The 27,452-nt window shown below is 39.3% G+C and overlaps 1 protein-coding gene across 3 annotated transcripts in view; it reads right to left on the reverse strand.

Annotated features, from left to right (window-relative positions):
- Nucleotides 1-27,452, reverse strand: part of GRID2 (glutamate ionotropic receptor delta type subunit 2) — a 1,629,781-nt gene that overhangs the window by 679,171 nt on the left and 923,158 nt on the right. For all 3 annotated transcript variants that reach the window (XM_075544881.1, XM_075544882.1, XM_075544880.1), the window contains 2 exons: nt 23,197-23,370; nt 14,106-14,267 (listed from right to left, as the gene is read on the reverse strand). In XM_075544881.1, the coding sequence (XP_075400996.1) occupies nt 14,106-14,267; nt 23,197-23,370 (336 nt within the window). The remainder of the gene's footprint in view (nt 1-14,105; nt 14,268-23,196; nt 23,371-27,452) is intronic.

The following is a 27,452-nucleotide window of genomic DNA, read 5'->3' on the forward strand; positions in this document are numbered from 1 at the left end:
CTCTCTAAGTTGAATCAATGGCACCAGAATTTACTAGGAGTCTATGGTAAGTTCTTTTCAGTTTTCTATGTCTCAATTTCTACATTTATAAAAGAGGAGAAAAAATAATACCTAGTCCAAAAGATTATTATGAGTCTCATTATCAATAATGCAGGCAAGGCACAAAGAAGAGTGCTTACATTGGGTACCAAATTTTGAAGCTCCCTCCTACGTTTTATTGGTTAGTACTTGGGGGTAATATTTTTAAAGCTGTTAATCTATGACCTATTCACTTGTTTTACTGGTGTGCTGGGCTGGGGGCAGGAGCTGGGCACCCTCCAAGGAAAAGAAAACAATACAGATAAATGTGTCTTGGGTGACAAATTTAGAAGTTGGCATATGGAAACTTTATCTTACGAGTCAAAGTCTTTGTGGGTCAAAATCAACTTGAAGGGATTGGATTTTAAGTTGGTTTAACAGTGCTGTGAGTTAAGTGTTTGTTAATGACAAGGCTGATTGTTCACATCCAACGACTGCTCCATGGGAGAAAGATGAGGTTGTCTACTCCCCTATGGAATTACAGAATAAGAAACCCTATACATTTTGGAAGGGTTAAAAATGGAGTTGTTTCATAACATAAATTCTGTCAGTTTGAGCTAAACCTGAGAAGCCTTCCTTGGAAAGTCCAATATGAGAAGAAAAGACGCAGGGAACCGTTCACTGTGTCTTATTTTCTCTCTCCTTTGCCCTTCTTTATTTTATCCATCTTTTATGGAAGTGACATGATCTTTTCTTGCAACTCCATTTGCTCCTGTGTGTGCTAGTTCAGTGGCAACATCTCAAAGCAAGCAAATATTACTTAATGTTTTAAATATTGAGGTAAGTACAGTAGATCTTATTATTAATATCTCTACATGTCAAATACTATGGGATTTTGACAAATTTAGTTTATATTATTATACCTAAGTTTAAACTATTGATCTTCAAAAATCCTTTTCTAAGAGAATTTGCTTTGTCCTCTGTCGCACAGTGTTGGCAATAATATCTGATTAGAATCTTAAATATCTGTAATGGGATTTCTTTTGTAGAAAAAGAGTCAAGATATTTTATATTACTTGGATTGTTAGATTGTAAAGATTGTAGACCTCTTAATGCTCTAAACATTTGAGCAACAGGCAGCTTGGAACTATGTTATCATTTCTGATCAATGTTCCCATGGTCACTCTCTCCAACATCTGCCCCTAGTATCTGGCACTGAAATGAGTTAGTGCACTTACACAGCATGAGATAAAACCCCAAAACAATTGCTGGAAGGTAGGGATCTAGAATTTTGCTGATTTACTACAGCCTCCATTTACCTTTTTACATTTTGACTTTGCAGGCTATCATTTTTTCATGCATTTTTCTAATGAGCTTTTAGCATGCATAATCAGTGAAACCTTTAATCATGAAGAAATAAAGCATGTCTAAGAGTTCAGTTTTTCATATAAATAGACCCTTTAGTTGAAGGCTCTTCGTATCTGACCCAGCTGTCACCTCTCTGATTTCTGATTGCCACAGAACCTTCTAGTGCTTTTTTAGATTTTTAAAATCTATTCTCAGATCAACCCTGAAAACAGAGCCCTGGTGAAAATGCTTGCTGGAGGGATGGTGATGAATGATCATTATCTTTGTGTGCGCACAAGTTGTTTGTTTGTTTTTTAATATCTTGGTGCAACAGATTCTCAAAAAAGTGAGCTAATGGAACATTGATAGTATGAATAATACACAAAAAATATATCTAAATTCCTTTAAGTTGACAGTAAAAATCACTACCATTTTCATTCTTTTTAAAATAGAAAGCAGAATTGTTTGAATTTCATCCTACCCTCTCTGTGTAGAAATTGTAGTAGGCATCAGATATACAGAACAGATGAGAAGAAAGAAAAATTGGAGTATCAACGACTGGGATTAATTTATCACTGAGACATCCTATTGTGAAAATGCAAACATTTCTTGATTCTTCAATAGCTATGAGCACCTGGACAAAAAGAAGCTAAGTTAATAAGAATTTTATTTAATTGTTTATGATGCTGACTGCTCTTTTCCTGTGTGAAAATAAAAAGTACCTTCGAGATACTTCTGAGATCGTATGGAACATCACATATTGATGGTGCTCCCTAACTCCTTATACATATTCTCAGGTTCCTTGCCACCTGCAGATATGCTTGGTGACCAAGGACACCTTGTTAAATAAACATGAGCCCTACATGTCAGTGAACACACTGGGGATGCCAGGCTCAGCAGAATATCCTCAAGTCTGCAAGTTTCAGCAGAGATAATTTCAGAGAAAAAACAAAAATCAAAGACAAAAAGAAAACGTTACATTTTCCACCCAAGAAAGAAGTACAGAGGATTGAGAAGTGCCAGGATACAGGAAACAATAAGCAAAAGCTTTATTTGCATGGCATTTATAGGAAAAATTAATTGTCATTGAACAATTACATCTATGTGTGTGCACAGATACAAACAACCCACTATAGCCATCGAATTGACTCCAACTCATGATGGCCTCTCTATGGTTTCTGAGATTGTAAAGCTTCTCCCCCGAGTTCGAAATACCAATCTCGTGGTTAGCAGGCCAAGGCTTAACCCACAGCTCCACCAGGGTTCCCTGCATATTCATACACATGTAAATCCACGGATATGATTACATAAACAGCTACCAATTCAAATGCTCATCATAGAGACTGACTATTGAATTCTCACAGCAAATTGAGATATAATAGGATATTACTAGCATCCTGGCTATATTATCTGCATCTTTGCAAGAAACTGAGGCCAAGATGATTAATTAACTGAGGAATCTAAACAGAATTTTCCATCTGTACCTCAAGCTTTTCCTCCTAGAATATGTTAATTGTGTATGCAACCCAACATAGCAAATCACGGCGGGTTTCTAAAAATATTTTGGTTGAACTGAATTAAATACAACTTTAACTCCATTTCTTGCACTCAACGATTCAAATGCCCTCAGGTTGGACTCACATTGATGAGTCCACAAGAAAACCATTTCAGACAATAAACTGCATTTTTTAAAAGTTGTGTTTTGCGCACATCTTTATGAAAAGGGTACCTGCTATTCCAAGCCACTGCCATTTCTGCTAAATCAGATTCGCCTTCTGAAAATTCCCTCTCCCTCATTACTTCTTGAACAGATTTTTAAGTTCTAAATTGTAAATAGGGGCTTGAGACCAAAGGCCAAGTAATATTTTTCTGCTCCTTTTAGTATACTATTGTAAGAAATATATAGCAGTTCAAGTTATTTTTGCCCTTACTAGAAAAGTAGAATTACTATTTTATTTTTCCTCTTCCACTCATCCATCACCTAAATTTCTCTCAAAGATATCTACTTCTCTTTACTCCCCCGAGGGCTCGTGCTCTTCTGCAGGCATCTTCGTAGAGGAGCTCAGCCTCTAGATCAGTGTGCTCTTTTACATCCAGCCTGTCCCGTGGTCAGCAGGCCAACTGTGAGCATGAGTGAGCCTGTGCAGCGTTTCATTCTGCTGTGAGTGGGGTCGGCCTGGGCTGAGCCAACATGATGGCACCGAACAACAGCAGCGCGGGCAATCCTCCTCCGAAAGCAACTGCAGAATGGATTCGCCATTCAACTGCCACAGGTTCATCTGATTTTAGTCACACATGCTGTGGTTGTTACATAATCTGGTGTCAACTTGCAAAGTGATGGGATCTAGGTGTCAATCGGGTTGCAGCTGGATGACCTCATTTGGAGGCGCCATGGAGATAAATAGCTCCCTGGAGGCCAGCTACACTCTCACCGCTTACTCCTTGTGAGACATTTCCGCAGACAAGACACACAAAGATATCCTCGAGTCCTGGAGCTGAGGGAGCCATGCGAAGACCCCTGTCAATGTTGAGATGTTTCCTGCACCACTGGATCCACAAGACTTCCCAGCCAAGGGCCTGTGATCTTCTTGCATTTGGTGTCATTGCATGCGTTGCGTGAGTCTCAAGAGGAACTCACAGGTGAATATTGGGATTATGGGCTAATATTGAACTCATGGACTTGATCTGGACTAGGCTGGGATGCTTTATTGATGCATAATTGCATCTTGATATAAAGTTCTCTCTTATACACATGAGTGTCTCTAGATTTGTTTTGGTAGTCTTCCTGGATGAAAACACATGCCACGTTTAAACATTTTTAGTGGCATAATTTTACCTCTAAATTTTGGGAACTTAACCCTAGCTTACAAAACCCTTCATGATCATCCCTTTACCTACATGTCCCATCGAATGAGGCACTGCTTCTCTCCTCTTCTGCTGTGTAGCCATCCTTAGCTTATGTCTGATGTGTATATGCCGAACTCTTCCTTGTCTCTATTCCTAACAATCTATTCTTCCTGCTTGAAATCTACCCTCTCATTTCTTGGCTACTGCCTACTCATCCTGAAGGGTCTGTGAATCCGTCACTCTTATGTTCAGGTCAGTCCTCTCGTCACATGTTTCCAGACAGTTGGTGTTTCCCCTTTTGAAGAAATAATCACACTGGTAATTATTTTTGATCTTTCTGTTTCCTCCACATTCTGTGGCTTCCTCGTTTAGCAGATGGTCGTATTCAATACATATTTGTGGAAGGAGTACCATTATAAGAATTAGAATCATGTTAATATTTCCGCCGTTTGTAAGAAGTTCCTCTTGTTTTGATCTAAAACACATTTGAGTGTTCAAACATATATAAATATTTGAGGTACTGCCACACATATTGGAAATATATATAAATATAAATCGATCAATAAAGGCAGGAGCCAGAGTATTTGATCAACCAAAACTAAACTCACTGCCATCCAGCAGATTGTGACTCATAGTGATCCTATAAGACAGACAGAATGGCTCCTGTGAGTTCCTCTAGACTGGAACAGTTTAGAGGATTGGAAAGCTTCATCTTTCTCACCTTACTGATTACAGCCAATGAGTGATGCAAGTAAGCCCCAGGGGCCCTGGCAGTATTTGATAAGGATCTATTAAATCTTCCTTGACTTAGCCATGTAGACGAACTAGAAAAGAGTCAGTAATTTTATGTTGAGTCCCATTGTGATCGTTACATTGTAGTTGCCAAATGTTTTATATGGAAGAAAAATCCTTTATAAGACTCATCTCTGATTTCTTTAATACCCAAGTTTAATAATCTTTCATTTACCCACTAACTCAAAAAACTTCTTTCCCTCCATCCCTTTTCAGTCAATAAGCTCATAGTTCACCATGTGTTTGTGCATGCTGGTATATTACTCAAGTATCGCTGTTGCACACCGATTTATATGAGCTACTTTGTTCCATAAATATATGAGCTACTTTGTTCTAATGACTGAAAATATCCTCCTCGCATAAGTTGATATGTAAAAAGCCTGGTGGCCTAGTGAGTTCTGAGCCAGACAGCAAGGTTTGCAGTTACAACCCATTAGCCACTGCTCAGAAGAACCATGAGCCATTTGGTTCCTGTCAAGATTCGCAACCTTGGAAACCCCCGTGGCATCGCTCCTGTGGCTTATAGCGTCTCTATGAGTTGAAATGGTCTCAATGGCCGTGAGCCTGAGAAAGTTGTCTGCTTTCAATTTCCTATGAGGGTGTTGTCAGTGCCATGATAACCTTTCTAATGTGTTCTCCCTGCCAGGAGAGAGATCTGTGGTGAAGACTAGTCCGTGTGCAGGCCGCTTCCAGGAGCGCTCCTGAGAACACTGTCAGAAAGCTGTGAGAACGAAAAGATTGGGTGGAGGGCGGGGGTACATGGTGATGCAAATGCCAGAGAGGCTTCTGTGCTCCCATGTGGGCAACACAGTCACAATAACCCCCAGGATTGTCCTGACTGGGGCCCAGTATTTGGTTTTTGCAACGATGTGGTGACCAGTCATTCGAGGCATATTATTCAAAGAAAGTGGATATTCTATCGGGTGGTGCTCTGTTCTACGTAGAACAATTCCTGGAGAAAGGCTTACCCACACACCTTCCGCCTTAATCAAAGACCAGGCTGTACATGACTCCAACCCATTATGCTCTTATCTAAGATTCCACAGAATAGGAATCTCTCTCTCTCTCTCTCTCTCTCTCTCTCTCTCCACACACACACACACACACACACACACACACACACACACACACACACACACAGTGCTGTAGGCAGTGGTGGGAAAAAGGCTGGTTTGCACCAATTTGGCAGAACCAATATCCACTTTTTGGTTGAGTTTGGAGAACCGATGATTAACATGGCACTGGGAACCAGGGTTCTCTCTCAAGTGGTTGGGAGTTGAGCAGCCATCCAATGTGGAAATCCAAATGTACATTCCTCACTCCTTTTACAGTTCACCTGTGCAAGCGTATTCTAAGCACCTGTGTAATATTCGTTCTGTAAAAAAAGTAGGGAAAACTATGCTTGTAATAATTATTTATTCCTTTCAAAAATATTGTTCTACTTTTGCTGAAATACTGCATTGTTATTCCTTGTGTTTGTTACTTCAGTAAACAAACATTGAGCCTACAGGGAAACAGTGCCAGCCAGAGGAAGATTTGCTATGATTTGTTGCAGCTTTGTGTGTGACCCCAATGCCCACAGGATATTATGAGGGAATTAGGCAATTCCTAAAAGGGTTTAAAGAGTTAAAAATAGGGTCAGACGAGATCGGGCGCGTTCAGGGTGGTACCTCCCCCCAACTACCATGATCCGAATTCTACCTTGCAGGGCTGGATAGGACAGAGGCTGTACACTGGTACATATGAGGGCTGGAGGTACAGGGAATCCAGGGTGGATGATACCTTCAGGACCAAGGGTGTGAGGGACGATGCTGGGAGAGTAGAGGGTGAGTGGGTTGGAAAGGGGGAACTGATTACAAGGATCCACATCTGACCTCTTCCCTGGGAGAGGGACAGCAGAGAAGGGGGGAACGGAGACTCCGGATAGGGCAAGATATGACAAAATAACGAGGTATAAATTACCAAGGGCACATGAGGGAGGGGGGCAAGGGGAGGGAGAGGAAAAAAAAAGAGGACCTGATGCAAGGGGCTTAAGTGGAGAGCAAATGCCTTGAGAATGATTGGGGCAGGGAATGTATGGATGTGCTTTATACAATTGATGTATGTATATGTATGGATGGTGATAATAGTTATATGAGTCCCTAATAAAATGTAAAAAAAGAAAAGAGGAGAAAAAAATGATTAGGGCAAAGACTGTACAGATGTGCTTTATACAATTGATGTATGTATATGTATGAACTGTGATAAGAATTGTATGAGCCCCAATAAATTGTTTAAAAAAATAGGGTTAGAACAATTGCTATAAGTTCAACAAAAACCGAAAGGGGCTTTTCCAAGATGAACATGATATGATCAGAGAAGTCACCAGTTTCGAACTCATCACACACAATCACTGTTGTCTACTACGCCTGCTGGTAAAGGGATGGGACCCTCCACCTGCCGGGAAAAGATGGTGAATGAGAGACTGTGTAGCTGTGGATGCTCCCATAGAAGTGAAGACTACTGAAGTGAGGAGACCAAGCAAGAGCAGGATGGAAACATCTTAGATAACAGTTTTATTGTTTTTGCCAGGTATTAGTGCTTTTCCATTTCTATTTTAAAACTTACAATCTAGTTTTGTTTGTCTCTGTTATTGGTCTTATTTAAGAATTAATCAACTACCTTTCAGTATATCTTCTTTTATACTTAAAACCATCATTGGGGCAGCAAACAGTTGTTAAATTATTTGAATCCTACCACTGTACATATGTGTGTGTGTGTGTACACACACATAGACACACATGTATATATATGCCACATTTAAACTCTAAAGGACTAAATTCCTTTCTGTGCAATCCTATACATAATTTGCATAATGCATTCCATAGCTTTGACATTTGATAAGTACGTGTTGAAATATAGATGAGGAAAGACTGAAATTGTTAGGAATTTCACGTTCCTTGGTTCCATAATCAACACTCCTGGAAACAGCAGTCACAAAATCCAACAACACACTGCACTTGGCAAATCTGCTGCACATGAACTCTGCTACATAGTGGAGAGCCAAGAGGTCACTTTGAGGACTAAGGTGCCTATAGTCCAATCCACAATATTTTCAATCACCTGTATACACGTGACTAGGGAAGACCATGGAAAAGGTGCTGGGAAAGAATCTTGAAAGCTCCGTGGACTGTCAAAAGAAAAAACACATTGGTGTTGGAAGAAGTACAGTGGGATGTTCCTTTGAAGCCAGAGAGATCCGCTCCTGGGAAAGGGCGCTGGGCTCGACAGAGCAGCAGAGACAAAGAAGAAGCCCGCCAAGGAAACGAATGGACACAGTTGCTACAAAGAGCTCAGAAATCACACCCATTGTGAGAATGGCACAGGACGGGGCAGGGTTTCATCCTGTTGTACAGGACGGGGCAGGGTTTCATCCTGTTGTACACAGGTGTGTTTGGAGGTAGAAGTGACTAAATGACATCTGTGGTGGAGGGAAATTTCTTAATATGGTTCTCCTACCGAAGTCTCTGTAATTCTCATCAAATGATTGGGTGGGGCTATATAAGGGTGTGTACCACTAATAGAGGGGATTGGTCCATTCTCATTAACCCCCCCCCTGGCCATAACAATGAGCCATCTTTGGAAAAGCAAAGAAAGGAGAAGCCCTGAGAACCTTACAAGAGCACGTTTAAGCTCTCAGTCTGAAGTGGTGGAGGCCACAGAGACTGGATGCGTCATAGACTGTGGCACAGAGACTCAAAGCAGCAAACTGAGACTGTGGGATACCTTCTCGTTATCATCCCTGGGACGATGGAATTGTATGATGTTGAGACACACAGGTTGGCTTCCTGGCCCATGGAGGCAATGGCAAAGGGATCATGTGGCTGAGAGGTTGATACCAGAATGATATTGTGAAAGTTTATTTTGCCAACCTGGCTAATAAACACATGTGGGGTTAATGGAAGGGCGGAGAGATAAATGGCTCGGTGAGTCTCGCCTTTCTAGTTCTTGGGTCTCTTGCTTTCTGATGGTCGGGCCAGGGTGCAGCTGCCTCAGCCAGTTCTCTGCTTTAGCTGGCAAGGCTGACTTCCTGCAAGACATCCCCGAGGAGAAGCCGCATGGACCTACCCCGATGAAGCCCTGGGTGCTGGAGCAGCCGTGTGGAGACCCCTTCCAGTGCTGAGATGCTTACACGTTCACTGACTTGGCTTTCCTCCTGCAGTCGGCATCATTGTGGGTGTTTTGTGAGATGGAGGACTTTATAGATGGGTGTTAGACGTATGGGTTAATGTTTGACTTGTGGGCTTCGGCAGCACTGGGTTAGGATGTTTTCTTGAGGTGCAATTAACCTTTATATAAAACTCTTTTCTATACATGAGTTTCTGTGGATTTGTTTCTCTAAAGCCCCTAGAATAATGCACAGAGAGAGAGTCGACTGCTGCCTGGGGAGAGCAATGACTGTATCCTTGCAGATTGTGATTTGTGGTAACTTTCCTAATAGGCCCCCTTAATTGTGAGTATTGTCTGTGAGTTCTGTGTGGCCACTGCAATGAGTTCTTGAATCCAGTATAGACATAGAGTGTCCTGGGAGGATAGACTGGTGTCAGACTAGGTAACGATAGATGGACTGTGGATGTCGGCCTTACCCCTGTCTTATGGCAACAGGAAAGTCAGAGGAAGTAAGATATGGCCCTCCATATCTTATGGCCACTGATGGCAGCAACTAACAACAAAACAGAAAGAATGGGATGAATGAAGTAAATCTTGGAAACAGTTCAATATTAAGAATATCAATATTGAGGAAAGGGAAGAAGAATTCCTACCATCTAATCAGAAAGCAAAGTTATTCTGTAAATAACATCATCTGTTCTTTTTGCACAGAAGCAGACTGTTGAGCTGCTAACTCTGAGGTTGGTGGTTCAACCCATCAGCAACCTCGAGGGAGAACGATACAGGTGTCTGCTCCTTAAAGATATACTGTCTTGAAAACACACAGCCACCCTATGGTCACAATCAACTCAGTGGCAACGGGCTTGGTTGGAGGTGTCTGAGTCCATGTTGCATGGGTATGACACCATACAATGGCCTGCACAAGCGAAAGTCGATCTTCATGGATCACATTCATGCCTAAGTAATCAAGGTAACCATTTTCAACTTGGGATTCTGAGACTCAATTATGGTGGGAGTCTCTTTGTTGACACCCATTTCCCATTAGCCTCTCAAGCAGTCCCGTTTTATTTATTGTACCTATTTAGCTACTAAAGTTTGAAGGGTCATGCTAGGGTAGGTAATCTATAAAGTATAAATCATTCAACATAAAAATGCCATCCCAAATTATACAAGCAAATGTAGCTTCTCACCTTAAACTAAACTTTTAAAACAGAAACATCTAACTAAAATTTAGATATTATTTACATTATGTATATAATATCCTTATTATCATAGTTTTTGCATGTGTGTGTGTTTTCTTTAGCCATTTCATTTTAACAGTGAATAAAAGCTACTGGGAAGAGCAATGATGGGGTGGTACAAAAATAATATAGAATTGGAAGTCTGAAATTGGTATTTAAAACGACTTAGCTATTTACCCTCCAATAAGCCTTCTCATTTTTATTTTTTTCTCCACCTTAAAGTTTGAAAGATGGGTTGCACTAACTTTATAGTGCCTTGCTTTTTAAAGATGGAATACCCCACAACTCAGTTACTGCAATCGAGTCGATTCCGACAGACAGCCACCTGAGAGGACCTAGTAGATCTTCCCCCGTAGATTAGAATTCTTGACAGGAGACAAAGCCTCACTTTCTCCCTCAGAACAGCTCGTGATTTTGGACAAACCTTCATATTTTCTTTCAAAAAGTGTCATTGGGGCAGAAGATACAGGGAACATAAATAAAACTCCTACCCAAATATTTTATGGCTGTGATGAAATTATTCTTACTACACATTTTCCAATAACACTTTTTATATTGAATTTATGTATGAGCAATACCTGTGAGTTATGGCATCTTGCCTTCCCTCCCATTGATAATCCTTACTAAATAAGTGTCTCTTATGCAACCTCCCAAACTATGATTCTGTCTCTGTGAGAAAGCTTCAGAATAAATGCATTTATTCAGGTTCCTGTATCTTAGCCAAACCACAAATTAATAAATTGGCAGAATCAGACTCATGTTCAACAGCCTCCCTAGGAGTCCTACCTGCCAGTTTTCTACAAAGATAAAGCCCGGGGGTTTTGGCAACACCTTGAGTTTGGGGTTGGCATATGCATTTTTAATTTGAAAAAATGTTCTCTGCCAGTATAGCCTATGTATTTCCTTTCCAAGTACTTCTCTTGACTAGCGTCTAAACTCTCATCAAAGTGAGTCTTTGGCAAAGAGGAATCAGTACCAAGGAAGTATCTAGGGTGTTTGCCATTTAAAATATTTTCTTGCTCTCACTTGCCCCAGCATTTTTTGTAAACCGTTCTGAATTTTAAATGTTTAGCTCCTTCTCTGCCTTATTAGAATACTTCACCTTTCATCCGATTACTTATTTTGCTTCCTATTTCAGTGGAGAAAGGCAAACACATTCAGTGAGAAAAAGGATTGGTAAACTAAAGAGCACAATTTTCCAAATGACTATCTCCTTTGAGTAAAGGGTACAGGAGAAATTTGTTTGTTTTATTAATAATTTCATTTTAGATCCAAGAAGTGGTGCAAGAAAAACGAAAAATGCCAGCAAGGACGACAAGCCAAAGAGGCTAATAAACTGCAGAATGTTTCTAGCACGGAGAGGAGCTAAACAGCATAAACTCCCTGCTGGGAATGGAGCAGATAGCTAAGCCAAACCAGGCCACAGCCAGGCTAAACGACAGGATGACACTGGAGGAGAATGCCATCAAGTACCCCAAAGGTTTCACAGATGGCATGGCAGGGGCCACATAGCTCACCTCCCCCGGTTCCCCATTGCCATGAGGCAACATTCGAACATGCCTCCACCCACCTTTTGTTTGACCTCCGCTGACCACAGCTGTCCCTCCCTTGGCACTCTACTTCTTTGCTGGTTTGACCACGTGCTGCAATGACCAACCGACCTCATACTAAACTCACAATCAAGGCCATTATTAGGGGAGTTACACATTGGGCTGCTAATGGAAAGGTCAATGGTTGGAAACCACCAACCGCTCTGTGGAAGAAAAGTGAGGCATTCTAGTCCTGCACACAGTTACGGTGTCAGAAACCCGCAGGAGCATGTTTCCCCTGTCCTATCCGGTCGCTATGAAGTAGAGATGACTCAAAAGCAGTGAGCTTGGATTTTTTATTGGGGAAGTTAACAGGATTCCACAAGCCAGGTTTAGTAAACGGTCCACAGCAGTACTTCTCTTCAGCCAGTAAGTCGCCTAGTCTCACTAGGCCTTAATTTTTTATGCACAGGATCCCTTTGTTTCTGCCCCTGTGGGCCAGGAAGTCAACCTACTGGCCCGCTGTAGCCTCCTTGCTGCTTCTCTTCTCTGTCTCACGGTCTCCACGGGGCATCTTGGGTGTCTGCTGGCCTTGGGCTCTTCTGCTTCAGACGGAGATGCGGAAGCTGCATCACTTATAGCTCCTCTTCTCATGGTCTTGGGCCTTCTTTCTCTCTGCCTCAGCTCCCAAGATAGCTCATCCTTATAGCCACGGCATTTGTAATGAAAATGGATCAATCCTCTTCATAAGTGTTAAAAACAAAAAAAACAACCCACAAAACTCACTGCCAGCAACTCACTGTTGACTTAGAGCAACCCTATAGGACAGGGTGGATCAGCCCTGGTGATTGTTGAGACTGTAACTCTTTAGAGTAGAAAGTTTCATTTTCTCATATGGAGAGGCTGCTTGTTTGGAACCTGTGACCTTGAGAATTACAGCCCAATCCTTGCCTATATGCTACCACGGCTCCTTTTACACACCCCCTATTTTCATAGCCCCCCCCCAAAATCATCTGTGGGCTCTGAAGAGACGTGGATAGAAGAACCATGTCAATAAATTTCACTCAAGTCCTTAAATGCTTTCATTTTGCATTCTATTGAATAGTTCATCAACTATTTATGAATCCTAATATCTTTATTGCAAGAAAAAATTAAAGACCATCATAGCTAATATTTTCATTATGTAACTAATGAAAAGCCAAGTCTAGGATTAGTTTTTTAAGTGTTGACTTGTTTTAAAAATAAAAATCTGTTTTGTGAGAGGCATTAAAATATTTTGAGCATCTCTATTCTGATGACATCATCAAAGAAATTTAAAATCGCTCAGTTGTCAATCTTATACCTGCATAAACATCCCCTTACACATAAATACTGGTGTCAATAGGTCAGAATAAACTGTTCGCCTGCAGGGTTTTAATGGCTGATTTTCCAGAAGAAGATCTTGGGGATCTTTTTCGGAGGAACTTCCAGGAATTTCAAACCTCTAACGCTTCCATTAGCTCCCAAGTGAGTAAACATCTTGTACCACTTAGGAATCCTACAAATAATTACCAAACCCCACACCATTCCACTTACCATCATGCTGATTCTGGCTCCTGGTGACCTTTCTGGGTTCCGTGGAGAACTGTACCCTTGGTGGTTTTATGAACGGTCACCTTTGGTAGCGAATCTCTAGGACTTTCTTTGGAGCCACCACAGGCTGGCTTTGAACACCAACCTTCTGGTTCATAGCCCAGTGATTAACCATCTGCCCCTCTGAGGGTGACACATGCATGAGGACTTACATTTGTACATCTGTACGTGGCTACTTAGGAGCCCAGGTGGCACAGTTATCTGCAAAGCAGGTAGTCACAAACCACGAGCTGCTTGTGGGATAAAGATGAGGCTATCTACCCCCTTGAAAGTCAACAGTCTCAGAAACCCACAGGGGACATTCTACTCTGCTCTAAGAGTCAGAATCAACTCAATGTCATGGAGTTTGAGATTTTGACCTGACCATCGACTTTTTAAAAATACTGTATCTCATCATCACACTGACATTAGTGTGTCTGTGTCCAAGTGATTTGAACTCTTAGCAATACTAAATTTTTAAAAATCCTCCTGAGGCTCCTTTCCCCACATGGCTATGGACGGTGTCCTCCATATAGGAGCAGGAAGCAGTGGAATTGCAACCAGAAATTACCTTCTTGATGGTGTCCAGCATGGATCGTCCTCCTTGCCAGGGCTTGGAGTTCTTCCTGATACATGACAGACTTGCCATGCTGTGCCACTTCCGGTCCTCCAGTTTCTTATGAAAAGCGTTAGCCAGCAGAAGCACTGTGTCATATATGTAAAGGTTTGAAATCTGAAAAGGCAATAGACAGCAACCATTAGAAGCATTGATGCCCACCATCAAGAATAAGGAGAAATTGCCAGCTTGACTGATTTCATTCATGTCTTAGATTTCCAGTTTGCTGGGTTATTTATTAAACAGAACTTTTCTTTTTAATTTCATTTCTCAAGCAATTCTGCCACTGGGAATGGAGTCTTGTCTGATTGTATACTTCAATTGCTTTTTCAGCTTATTTAGGTGAGAGAGAGAGAAGATAAAAAAATGAAAGTTTCCACAGAGGCAATGTTGTTAGTGTCAGACCTTAGAAAATCACTGGTCCTTATTTCTTTCTGAGGAGCTGAGGATCTGAGGATTTAAGATTGGAAGGGCAAACTGAATAATACATTCTGTGAATATGTCAAGTTTTTGCATCTAGTTATTCAGATGGAGAAATACCAACTCAATCTTACATATGAGTATCAAGGGTACACACATAAAAAGGAAGCAGCCATCTGTGTATACATTTATATCTGTGTGGATTCAGTAATGAAATAATGAAATGAAGCAGCACAATTCATAAACAATTCAATGATCATGGATTTACATAAAACTTACATAGGTATACACACATTGCACTATCCTACTATGACAAATAATATAAACTACTAACTGTATGTGACTGTGCAGGTATATCTATGCTCTTTGTCTTCCACAGTAGCCACATGATTATCTTTTTTCCATATACATGGAAACATGAATTAGAGGCATTTTTAGGCAATGTCCATTGCTCTTATATGGGTCAGTCTTTCCAGAACTAGTAGTTACATTGTCAATTCATTACAAAAGATGGTTATTTTCAAAGAAAGAAATTATAAACCATAAATACCATGAGATAATCCAGATCAAGTTTAAAAAGCTATTAAATGTAATATGACCTCTATATAACAAAATTTAAATAAGTATAAAGGTAAGCAATAAAGGAAAAAGATGAAATCAATGGAGTTGTGAATGTTTATTCCATTTGAAAGCAGTTACATACATTTTATCAGGGTTTGGAAAAAGCCTATTTATCATAGTTTTTCCAGAAAGCAGAGGGAAGAAAATCTCCAATTGTCTTTGGTTATAATTAATCATGAAGGAGATGTAAAAATCATCTCCACACATCAACCAATGGTTGTGCGCTTAATCTCTGGGACTACTTGGCAGGGAAATGAAGAGTTTGATGCTTTGAGCAGCTGTTGATCAGAGCTCCCCAACAGCTCCTTGGGAGGTTTTGTTTACCTTGCAGGTATATGTGTAATCACGTGGTGTTTTAAAACATGGTTTCCTGTTCATAATTCAGGAACTATTAAGGAGACATCAAACACGCCTTCGCATTATGTGGAAATTCAAGTTGGTTCTTCTCTCTCATCACCCAGGTCCTCTGCCAGGAAACTACTAGTGGGGCTCACTCACCTCAGTACCATCAAGCCGATTCTGACTCATTGCCTACGTGTGAGTGTAATAACTGTGGGACCAGGGCTCCTACTAGAGCAGCAGCCCCCAATCTGTGGGTCACTACCCCTTTGGGGGTCAAATCACCTTTACAGAGGGGTCACCCAATTCATAACAGTAGCAAACTCACAGTTATGAAGTAACAATGAAAATAATTTTATGGTTGGGGGGTCACCACAATATGAGGAACTGTATTAAAGCATTGAGGCATTAGGAAGGTTGAGGACCACTGTACTAGAGAGTCTAATTTCTCTTTTTGTCCCTTTGAACCTTATGTTGATGTATGTTTTTAACATAAAACTTAGCCCACTTTCAGAATGTCAGTTTTGCTTTTTAAGAGTCATGGTGACCAAAGGAGCTGCTCTGAAATGTTGCGCTAAGTTAACAGAAAGGCAATATCCACGTAAATCAACCGCTACTCTATAAAGTTGAACTTTCCAAAATTGTTAGGAGTCACTGAGTTGGTTCCAACTCATATCCACCACTTGGATGACAAAGTGAACTCCTGACAAACTCTGCTCTGTCTCCACAGGTTTCCTAGGTTTCTCCCAGTGTTGCAGCCACTGTCAATCCAGCCCTCAGTGGTCTTTCAACATAAATACTGTGAACGTCAAAGGCAATGCCATTGATATAAAAATAAATCTTTAGAAAGAAACATTATTTAGTATTGACCTGAGGTCCAACAAATTTCTAATAAGAATATAAACAAAGTTTAGCCATCATCGATCGTGTTATTAGCTTTTAGATTAGCATGTATAGAAACATACTATAATAATTGAAATAATGATCCTCATTACACAATTCTCTGCTTTTTTCATCCTTACTCAAATATTAATCACAGTTTCACAATATATGTAAAACATGAGAAGCCCAATTTTACCAATTTATAGAATGTTCACTAGTTTATATGCTCAGTTGATAATAGTTGGCTCAGTCGTTTACATTACTATTAATTATTTTAGAAGTTGTTTCAGTAGTGTCAATAATACACATCATGAAGGCTATAAAGGCATGAGAGACAAAGATTGAGTTATAGACAAAGCAATTTTCTATATCAAAATCTAGCATTATTTTTTAAAAAATGTTTTGTCAGCTGTGAGAACACATCCATGTGTAAATGCCTCAAGCTTCCAAGACGGAAAGACACTCGAGGATTTTTATTCCCTTTATTATTTTATTGCATCTCAACTGCCATGAACATCAGAATCATATGGGAAGACTTAAAAATATACAGATTCCCTTTCCCTACATCAGAGTTGGTGACTTTGAAGAGGTAAGCCATGATTCTGTCTTTTATTATTTTTTAAAAATTTAACGCTTCTCAATGATTCTTCTGCAGTGACCCAGGAGAGTTCTAGTGAGGTCTTTGAAAATCACTGATTTATAGAAATGAAATACATTGTATTGGGTTCAAACTTGAAACATCTAACATTTTGTTTGACAGGTAGCATTTGCAGGCAGAATGCACAAGGAGGCTAGATTTAACCATGTTTATACACAGGTGCCTTGGTGAATGCAGTGAGTTATGCCGTAGACTGCTATATCCCCCAGCAACTGACACGAGGTCAGCAGTTCCAAGCCACCAGTTGTTCCTTGAGAGAAAGCTAAGACTTTCTACTCTAGAAAAGATTCACAGTGTCCGAGAACCTCAGGGACCTTCTGTGCTGTCCTACAGGGTTACTCTGCGTCAGAACAAGAGCAGTGATGAGCTTTTGAGTTTTATATTAGTTCACATTCCTTATAGTCTCTCTCTCTATCATGATATTTTCTTTTTCCTTTAGCTATATTTCCAATCAATTAAATAAAAATAAATTAAAAATAAACACTGAAAGATAGCCATGAAGTCACAATTCTAACCTGGGTTGAGTGGTAGCACACCCTACATTAATATCTCAATTTCAAATCATTGATTTTTTTGGGGGGGAGAGTACTGAAATATTTATTGACATAAGAGCCAATAACTTAACAAAACAAAGGTTGAGATGCCATTGTCTCATCAATTAAAGGACTCATGTTGAGATTCTGTTTCTTATTCAATAAAACTGAGACTCTAAAACACTAGGGCTCCCATTTGTCTATACAATCGTTGTATTGTGGTGGTTTATGTATCACTGTGATGCTGAAAGCTGTTATTCAAATGTTGGCAGGGTCACTCATGGTGAACCAGTTTTAGTGGAGCATCCACACTAAGAGTAGGAAGAAAGAGGAGGTGGTCCACTTTTAAAAAAAAGTACTGAACATATTTTAAAGAGTAGCAGATCCTAAGAACTGATACAGAGGCAGAAGTCAAACCCTTCAGGTTGGAACACCCAGATCAACGCTGAGTCAACTAGGAATTAGAGCATCCCTACATAGGATACCGAGGCCTTGTAAGCTTTATGGGAATTGACAAAAGATATTTCCTCAGCAGAGCAACTGGTGGTTTGAGTGGCTGACCCTGTCGTTAGCAGTCCAACATTTACCCAACAACTCCACCACGGGAGGTTGGAAGGCAAACAAAATACAACTCGGGAAGTGTTGTCTCCTCAAAGTCGATTCAATCTTAACAACTTGGAAGGAGCTAAGTTTTCAGAACGTTCATTTTCTGATGTGGCACAATTCAAAATGAGAAGCAGTTGCAAATATCCATTCCTAATCAGAATTTGAAACACTCATTAAATAATGAAAACATGAAATTGTGAATTATGAACCCAGAAAAATCCCAAGTTGTCAAACAGGACATGGAGTGCCTAAAGATGGATAGCCTAAGAATTCGTGAGAGGCAATGCACCGGTCATGCTTATTTGGAACCAGGTGGTCCTGTGTCTATTGTGCCTTGAGAGATCCCTTGATGAGAAATGGCATCGCCACCACCCTTTGCGAAGAACATGTCATGATTTATTCTGAAGTAAAATGAGGTCAGTGCTAGGATCGGGAAGACCAGCTAGCACAACTATTATTCAAATTCATGCATGGAATACTAATACCAGAGATGAAGAAACCAAAGGTAATTATCAAATTCTTCAGACGGAAATTGAACAAACATGCAATCAAGATGCACTCATAATTACCAGGATTAAAAATGTGAGAATTAGAAACAAAAAAGAAGGATCGGCAATTGTAAAATATGATCGTGGTTATAAAACCTATGACTGAGATTGCATGATAAAAATTTGTAAGACCAGCAATATAGTCACTATGAATATCGTTTTTGTTGTCTGAGGCACTGGTGGCATAGAGGGTTAGGAGTTGGACTGATGACATCAAGGTCAGCAGTTCAGAACCAGGAGCCATTTGGGGGAGAAAGATGAGGCTTTCTACTCTTACAAATAATTACAATCTTGGAAACTCACAGAAGCAGTTTTGCTCTATCATAATGGATCACTTGGAGTCAGAGTGCACTAGATTTCAATGTGATGAGTGTTGATGACTATGTGCACATCACTTGATGAAATACACCAAATTGTATAAAACTGACAAAATTGTGGAAAGCGACCATACAAAAGCTCAAAATTTCCCATCAAAACAAGGCCATTATCCCACTGCAGAAAAGATCATCAATTTCTTCCTACACAAGTAAAAATTGAAGCTTAACAAAATTAAAACAGGTCCAGAAGAACCCAAATACAACTTTGAATATGGTTCTCCTGAATTTAGAATACATCTCAAAACATAGATTTGGTGCACGGGATACTAATGGATCAAGACCCGATCAGTGGTGGGATGTCATCAATGGCATCATAGGTTCACAAAGCAAAAATCGTTTAAAAGACTAGAGGGAAAGAAAAGAGTCAGATGGATGTCAAGGTGTCAGAAGAGATTCGGAAACTTGTTCTCAAATGTAGAATAGCTAAAGCAAAAAGATGATACGGTGAAATAAAAAGCTGAAAGAACATGTCAAAGGGAAGTTCAAGAAGACAAAGTATTATAGTGAAGTATGCAAATACTTGGAGGCATAAAATCAAAAAGGAAGAACAACACACAGTAATTTCATAGCTAAAAGAACTGAAGAAAAAAATTTAAACTTTGAGTTTTGATATCAAAGAAGTCAAAGGGTAAACAATGAATGTTACAATAAGCAACAAAAGAAGATGGACAGACCAAAGTCCCTCTACCAAAAGTAAAGGGTTGATGTTCAACCATTTCACAGGGGTCAAAGCTATGATCACGTACTGATGGCATTGAAGGAGGAAGTCCAAACTGCACTGGGAGCAGTGCCCAAACACACGACCCGAAGAACTGGCCTAACACCCATTGACACGTGTCCACACGTGATTGCAGCACTTGTGGGACTGACTTGTCCCTGGAAAGAAATGGAAAGCCCTCGTATCCCATGAAATTACTATCCATAGCCCTGATACGTATTCACATAGCCCCCCCATAATGTTCTCACCTCGTCTTTTCTTGACCATTTGGATTGCATGCATTGGATTTTGATTTTAGGTCTGACTTGCATCATATTTGTAGGACGTTTCTCCTGAATCTGCGTCATGGTTCCCTTCTGAATTCTAAGACATAACACTGTCTGTGATTCTCATCACCCACATTAGAGTGAGTGACTTTCCCTTTGGGAACGTCCTCTCTCCCAAATTGTTACACTGTGGTGACCTACTAATCAGAATGTAATCCGACATCACATTCTATCCGGTTGCTTTCTAGGCATTCACTGAGATAAATGTTCACCAAGACAGGCTGATAGATCAAAAACTCTACTTGTAATCAAACAATTTAAATTCAAGGGTTTGACTTGTAACTCTTAATTACATAATCTTGATGAATAAAATTTTGTTAGGTTTATTTTATAGATTAAATACTTAGTCAAAACTCTATCACATAAAAGAGGGATGTTAATCTGTAACAAACCCTCAAAGAATAAATAAATACTCTGTTTTCTCCCGTGTGTGGACTCGAGCTGGATGAAGGCCTAGGGAAGCTGATTGGAAAATAGAAGTGGATCATCCCAACGTTAGCAAATAGGGAGAACTGGGGGTAAATGATAATTCATTAAAAAAAAAGCTCCTTGAGCACATATATGTTGAAAGATTACCTTTCTAAATAGAGCAGGTTTTATCATATCACTTATTCATCTAGTATTACTGGAGAGAAGGACAAGTCCACCTAGAGTTATATTTCAAAACTAATTAAATTAAACATATCCAAGTACTAAATTATTTTGTATCCTAAGATTTAAAAAAATACATATATGATTCCTGATTTTTAATTTGTTCAGAAATTGATCTTAATCATTATTGACACGTCAAGGTTTGTATATAAATATCAGTTATAATATTTATAGCATACTTGTTTATATGTAATTAATAACCTTACTGTGAAGATATTTCAGTTATTTAATTTTATTTTATACCTCTCCTGTCTCTTTTCTTGCTCAAGAGTGTTGAATTGTAGTCAATTTATAGTGTCCCTATAAATTATTATTATTTTTTCATGCCTTACACTGACAGATGTCTCCCTTCACACCCTTCCTATTCTGTTGTCTGTACCCCTATGAGGGGGTTTTATGTAGATCATTGTGATTGGTTCCCTCTTTCTCCCCCACTTTTCCCTTCCCCTACTGGTATCACTACTCTCATTATTGGTGCTGAGGGGTTTAATTGGTCCTAGATTCTCTGAGTTTCCAGCTTTTATCTGTACCCATGTACAAATCCGTCTAGCTGGATTTGTAAGGTAGAATTGGGGTCACAGTAGTGGGAGGGGGAGGAAGCATTAAAGAACTAGAGGAAATATGTATGTTTCATTTGTGCTATACTTCACCCTGATTGGCTCTTGTACTTCTGTAAGGGGATGTCCAGTTGCCTACAGATGGCCTTGGGTCTCCCCACTCTGCATTCCCCCCCATTCACAAGGATATGATTTTTTGTTCTGGGTTTTTGATGCCTGGTACCTGATCCTAACAACACTTCAAGATCACACTGACTGGTGTGGTACTTCCATGTTGGCTTTGTTGCTTCTCAGCTAGATGGCTGCTTGTTTACCTTCAAGTCTTTAAGATACCAGATGTTATATCTTTTGATAGCTGGGCACCATCAAGAAAAGGCATATTTTCTGCCTGAGCATTGGTATAAGCAGGAAGACCATGCTGTGACTTTTGGCCAATTTAGGCACTGGCTCTGGACCATACATGTGGCTCACCTCTGCCTAGTACTCATCATCAAGTAAAACATTTCCTCAAGGTTTTGTGAGTGTCTATGGGATGTGGCAGCAAATTGTGAATTTAAGGACATGAGGGAATATACTTAAAGGGGGAGTGGGCAAAATAACAGAATAGTCTCTTGGACAAGTTAGACAGCTGGGACAATTTTAATCTCCAAGTACTTGGAACTGGTCTGGTATTAATTTTTCTAAAAGAAATTATTACCACAGTGTTTTTCTTTTTGTTTTGTTCATTTTTTTCTTCCCTCCCTGGGATCGCTGGTGGAACGGACTGCTAATTGTAAGGTCGGTGGTTGACAGCCACCCACTGCTTGGTGAGAGAAAGATGGAGATATCTGGTTCTGTAATGATTTACAGCCTCAGAAACCCTATATGAAGTTGCCAGGAGTTAGAAATGATTCCGTGGCAGTGGGTACAATACCCATGTGATTGCCTTTTGATATACTCACTTCAAACTGACGTCCTGAGTCCCTTAGTTCAAAGAAAATAGTAATAACATGCGGATGTGCTTTATACAATTGATGTATGTATACGTATGGATTGTGATAAGAGTTATATGAGCCCCTAATAAAATATTTTTTAAAAAAGAAAATAGTAATAACAAAAAAGATTTAATATGATTGTCTTAGGAAAACAGATAAGTACCACCTATTCAAAGGTAGCTTATGAGTAAGGATTAGGAGCTTGAAGTTGTCTATTTTGTGCTCAGAGATTTTATCTATTTACATTTTAATTTTTTGTTGTATTCTAAATGACAAATACTTCATCCATAACTCATTTAAGTGAGGTAATACTAAACAATAATACAGGAGTTTTGTATGTTTAGTGACTTTTTTGAGTGAAGTTCTCATACTGTGAATTAATCTTTAAGAAAAAAACTACTCTGCATTTTTTATGCCTGGGATTCAAACATATTTATTAGCTTATTAATTTCAAGTTTGGCCTTAAAGGTAATCAATCACAAGTTTTACCATCTGTGATGCACAAGTCAACTTCCGGAGAATGATAATAATATTTATTTATTAAAATTTTATTTAAAGTGTGGGTGTTTTTCTAGACTATGATCAAGCATCTCAAAGACACAGACCCTTACTATTCTCCACCAGAATAACTGTGTTTCTGGTGGAAGAGTATAAAAATGGCACCATTTAAAATTCTGAAACCAAACTCACTTGGTGAGCTTTCATTTCAAATGATTGTAAATGGAGAACCCTAGAAGGAATATACCATAATTTAGGCCATACTTCCATACTTTGAGCATTTCAAATCATCATAAATGGGGTACCCTAGAAGGAATATACCATAATTTAGGCCATACCTCCATACTTTGAGCAAATGGGTCCTTTGGATCACACAGTGTTGAAGATATTCGATGGTTGCCACGGAAACATCGCTGGCTTATATTCTGTGGAACTGGAAATGTCTGCCGAATAATTGTTAATCTTCCAATTGACCTCCTTACAAGTTCTTGTACATCCACATCATTTATCTCCTATTAGATGAAAATAGAAGAATTAGAAATATTTTAATATGGTCACAGAAATACAGGAGTTATTATCTAGAAATGCTAAGGGGTTCTATTACTATAATATATTGACTTCAGTGCTCAGCATACATCTAAATGAAAATGACAACACAGGTTCATTTAAGTGATTAATTCATTGGTAGCGTATACTTGCTTTAAATTATATACATCAATGCACAACTATTTCAAAATGGAGGTACTTTTTGCAAATGCACTTTTATAAATTTTATACCGTTACTTTATGCACTTTAAATTTATATACGTATATATTCCAAACATTGACATGGTGAGAGAAATTTTATTATAGTTTGTTAGTCATTAATAAATGAAATTAAAGTATTGAAGGAATTTATGTACAAAATATGTAGTGACACAAGCACATCAAATTAAGATAAAATGAATATAAATTCGCTATAGAAAAAGAATTGGTAGATGTTCAACTGTTTCTGAGAGTAGCATATGATAAATATTGATGATATCGAAAGAAGAAGTCCAAGCTGCACTGAAGCCATTTATATAACCAAGTCCACAGAATTGGGCAAAATACCAATTGAGATGGTTTAATAAACAAGATGAAATTATGGAAGTGCTCACTGATCTATGCTATGAAATTCGGAAGATAGTCACAGGTCCAACTAACTGGAAGGGATTCCCACTTGTGCTCATGCTAATGAAAGGTGATCCAATCTTATGTAGGTATTACTGAACAATATCATTAATAGCATAAGAAGCAAATTTTTGCTGAAGATAATTCAGCAGCATATCAACAGGGAGCAGTCAGAAATAAAGACAGATACAGAAAAGGATGTGAAAACGGGGATATTATTGCTGATGTCAGATGCATCTTAGCTTAAATTGAAGATGCCTGAATGATGTTTATCAACTGTGAAAAACTGTCCAATTGTGTGGATTGTAATTGAATATGGATAACATCACAAATAATGGGATTTCAGAACACTTAATGATACTAACGTACATAGAATAGGTAGTTCTTTAGACAGAACTGCTTGGTTTAAAACCAGTAAAGGTATGCTTCAGCATTGTACCTTTTCACAATACTGATTACATTTTTTAATGCCGTGCAAATAATAGGAGAAACTGCTTTTAGGACTGACGGAAGGCTCCTTAAAGACCGGTAATACCGGCCGCTTACCGTGTTGCTACATAAAAGTGAAGAAGACTAGACCCATTCATTGTTGTCAAAAAAGCCTGGAGTTCTTCACTTGGCCTACACCTTAACAGAACAAAAATCCTTGCCACTAAGCCGGTAAGCCTCGGGGTGAGAAAAGAAGGAAATATTGATCCAGTCCAGAGTCCATTTTGCTTGTATCCACAATCAATGCTCACGGAAGCCACAGACCGGAACCGGAAGAATGATTGCATTGACCACATATGTTTCAGAAAGAGGTCATCTTGATAGGGTGCTTCAGGCCCAACCTATTACATTTTCAATTGCCACGCTTACATGCAAATGCACGACAAGAAAATAGAAGACGAGCGAAGAATTGAGGCTTATGAGTTAGGTGTTAGTGAAGAAAATTGAATATAGCATAGGCTTCCGGAAGAACAAAGAAATCGAAGCACAACCGGACTATGTTTTAGAAGCAAGGATGGTAAAACTCAGTCTCACATTTTCTGAGCAAGTTTTCAAGTTATCGGAGAAAAGGATTTCACATTTGGTAAAGGGGAAGCAAAAAGGAGGTAGACCTACATGGAAACGGTTGATCAAGCAGCTACACCAATGGACAGACGCCTTTTCTATGGAAAGAACACACTAAGCAAAGTGCTTACTTACTGTTCAATGGCCATAGGAGAGGGTATGTACTTGCTATACCCCAAACCCCAAATCCCTGGGCACTGAGTTCTTCAGACTTATAGTAACCCCATAGGTAGGAATAACCGTATAGCATTTCCACGGCTGTGGTAATTGTGAGAGTCAACTGCTAAGGGCTCAAACCACGAACCTTTTAATAAATAACCAAGAGTGCTAACCACTGTGGCATCAGGTCCTTGTTTTAGCAGGCTGTTGTTTTTTTTTAAGTGCCTTAGGCTCCTACTCTTAGCTATCTTTATGTGCCAAAGAATTAAGCGCTGTCTGGCCCTGTAAAATACATCCCCAAAACACAAAATTCACTGCCATTGAGTAGATTCTGACTCCTAGCTTCTATGTCAGTTCTTACCCTCATCCTCTAAAACAGAACTGACTGTCCCTGTAGGTTTTGGAGGTTATGCGTTTGTAAGATAAAATGACATCATCATTCCCTCAGAGAGGGAGGGCCTGTGGCGGGGCTGATTGAATTTGAACAGCAGACCCTACGGTTAGCTTCCCAGTGCATGAACAACTATGCCTCCATGGCTCCTCGTGCCATCCTTACACAGTGATGAAGAATTCTGTTGCTAAGCAGTAGGAACCCAGGTGAAGAAGGATGGTGATTTGGTATGTTAAATGAGTTACATTTTTCATGTGAGTGTTTGTCAAACTCAAAAAGTGTAATTTTTACTCTCTTCCCACCCCATCTTCCAACTCTAGATTTACAGTTTAAAATTTGGCTCAATCATCGAGGTAGAAGTAATAAAAATGAAATAATATTTTTACACCATCCATCTGCTCTAATTGGCATTAGTCAGAATAGAAATCAACAGAATACATTTTGGCTTATTTTTTAAAGCAGTCTCTCATAAAGCAGTTTGGGCTTAATAGTGTCCATTTAGAACCTTTGAAACCAATGAAGCCTTTTCAATTAACACATTATTGGTTTGCATAGATTCTTACGGCAACAGAAATAAATGATTTGACACAAGATAAATTTTACACTGCAGTGAGCATTTCTCAGTTTTGTTTCAAAGAGGAACTACAGAATAATGAAGAGATAAAAACTATTTACGGGTGTAAATTTTCTTTACTTTACTAGATTAATCACATATTATTCTCCCTGGTAGAATATAATCAGTTTAAGCATCACCCTTTATTTATAATCCTTATGAAATATAGATTTTTGGAAAATAAAATAACACCTGCCATCAGCTGTATTCAGTGTGATATCTTGGATTTCTGGTCGATTAATCCTTAATGTACCATAAAAAAAGGTTTTCTCTCAGTTTAAAATGCCATCTTTTCCATTTAATCTGTGTCATTTCATGGCCACCGCAACTCTCCTTATGAAATGCAGTTTGCGTTTAATTTTTCTGCGATCTACTCAGGAAACAACATTAATCAGGGCCCTTTCTATACCACTGTAAGTCCTAATTATTGCCAAAAATACTTCCCAGCAAAATAATATTGCTGTCCCATGTCATTTAAAAATCATATTATTCAGAAAGTTTTTACCTAATAACCATGATGATCTGCATCAATTTATTCTAATATTGACTAACTATACATAAAACTTGTTTCTTTAACCATATTAAAACCACAAGATTTTATCAAGCAGACCCTTTCTATCTATTTTACTCACACTGCATGAGGCTTTATATTCATTAACTTTGTGAGTGTCCGTCTTATCGTTTGAGGTGCACTTGATTGACGCAAGACTACTCCAAGTCCATGTCAGTTTCACTTTCCTCCTTTTTTCTTTAAGCCACTCTGACCTCTGTTCAGTTTGAGGTATCTTCATGAACTTTTATCTTTTAGTGCTAGTGATTGTTGTTGTTCAATCTTTTCTCCACTTATCATGATGTCCCATGGTGCAGATTTGGGGGTTCTTTCCACAGTCCACTCGGAAGACTGCAATGCTTGGTCTTCTTCAGCAAGTACTTCCAGTTCTCACTTTCAGCAAAGCAAGGTTGTGTCGTCTGAATTTCAAAAGTTGATAAGAAGCCTTCCTCCAATCCTGATGCCACCTCATTCTCCATATAGTCCAGCCTCTTGGATCATTTTCTCAGCACACCAATTGAATAAGAATGGGAAGAGTAGACAACCTTGAAATAAACTTTTGTTGATTTTAAACTATGCAGTATTCCCTTGTTCTTAACACACTCTGGTCCGTGTTCAGGTTCCCAGTGAGGACAATTACACGTTCCCACATCCCCATTCTTCCAAGGGCTAGCTA

The sequence above is a fragment of the Tenrec ecaudatus genome, chromosome 3, assembly GCF_050624435.1.
Source record: "Tenrec ecaudatus isolate mTenEca1 chromosome 3, mTenEca1.hap1, whole genome shotgun sequence".
NCBI lineage: Eukaryota > Metazoa > Chordata > Mammalia > Afrosoricida > Tenrecidae > Tenrec > Tenrec ecaudatus.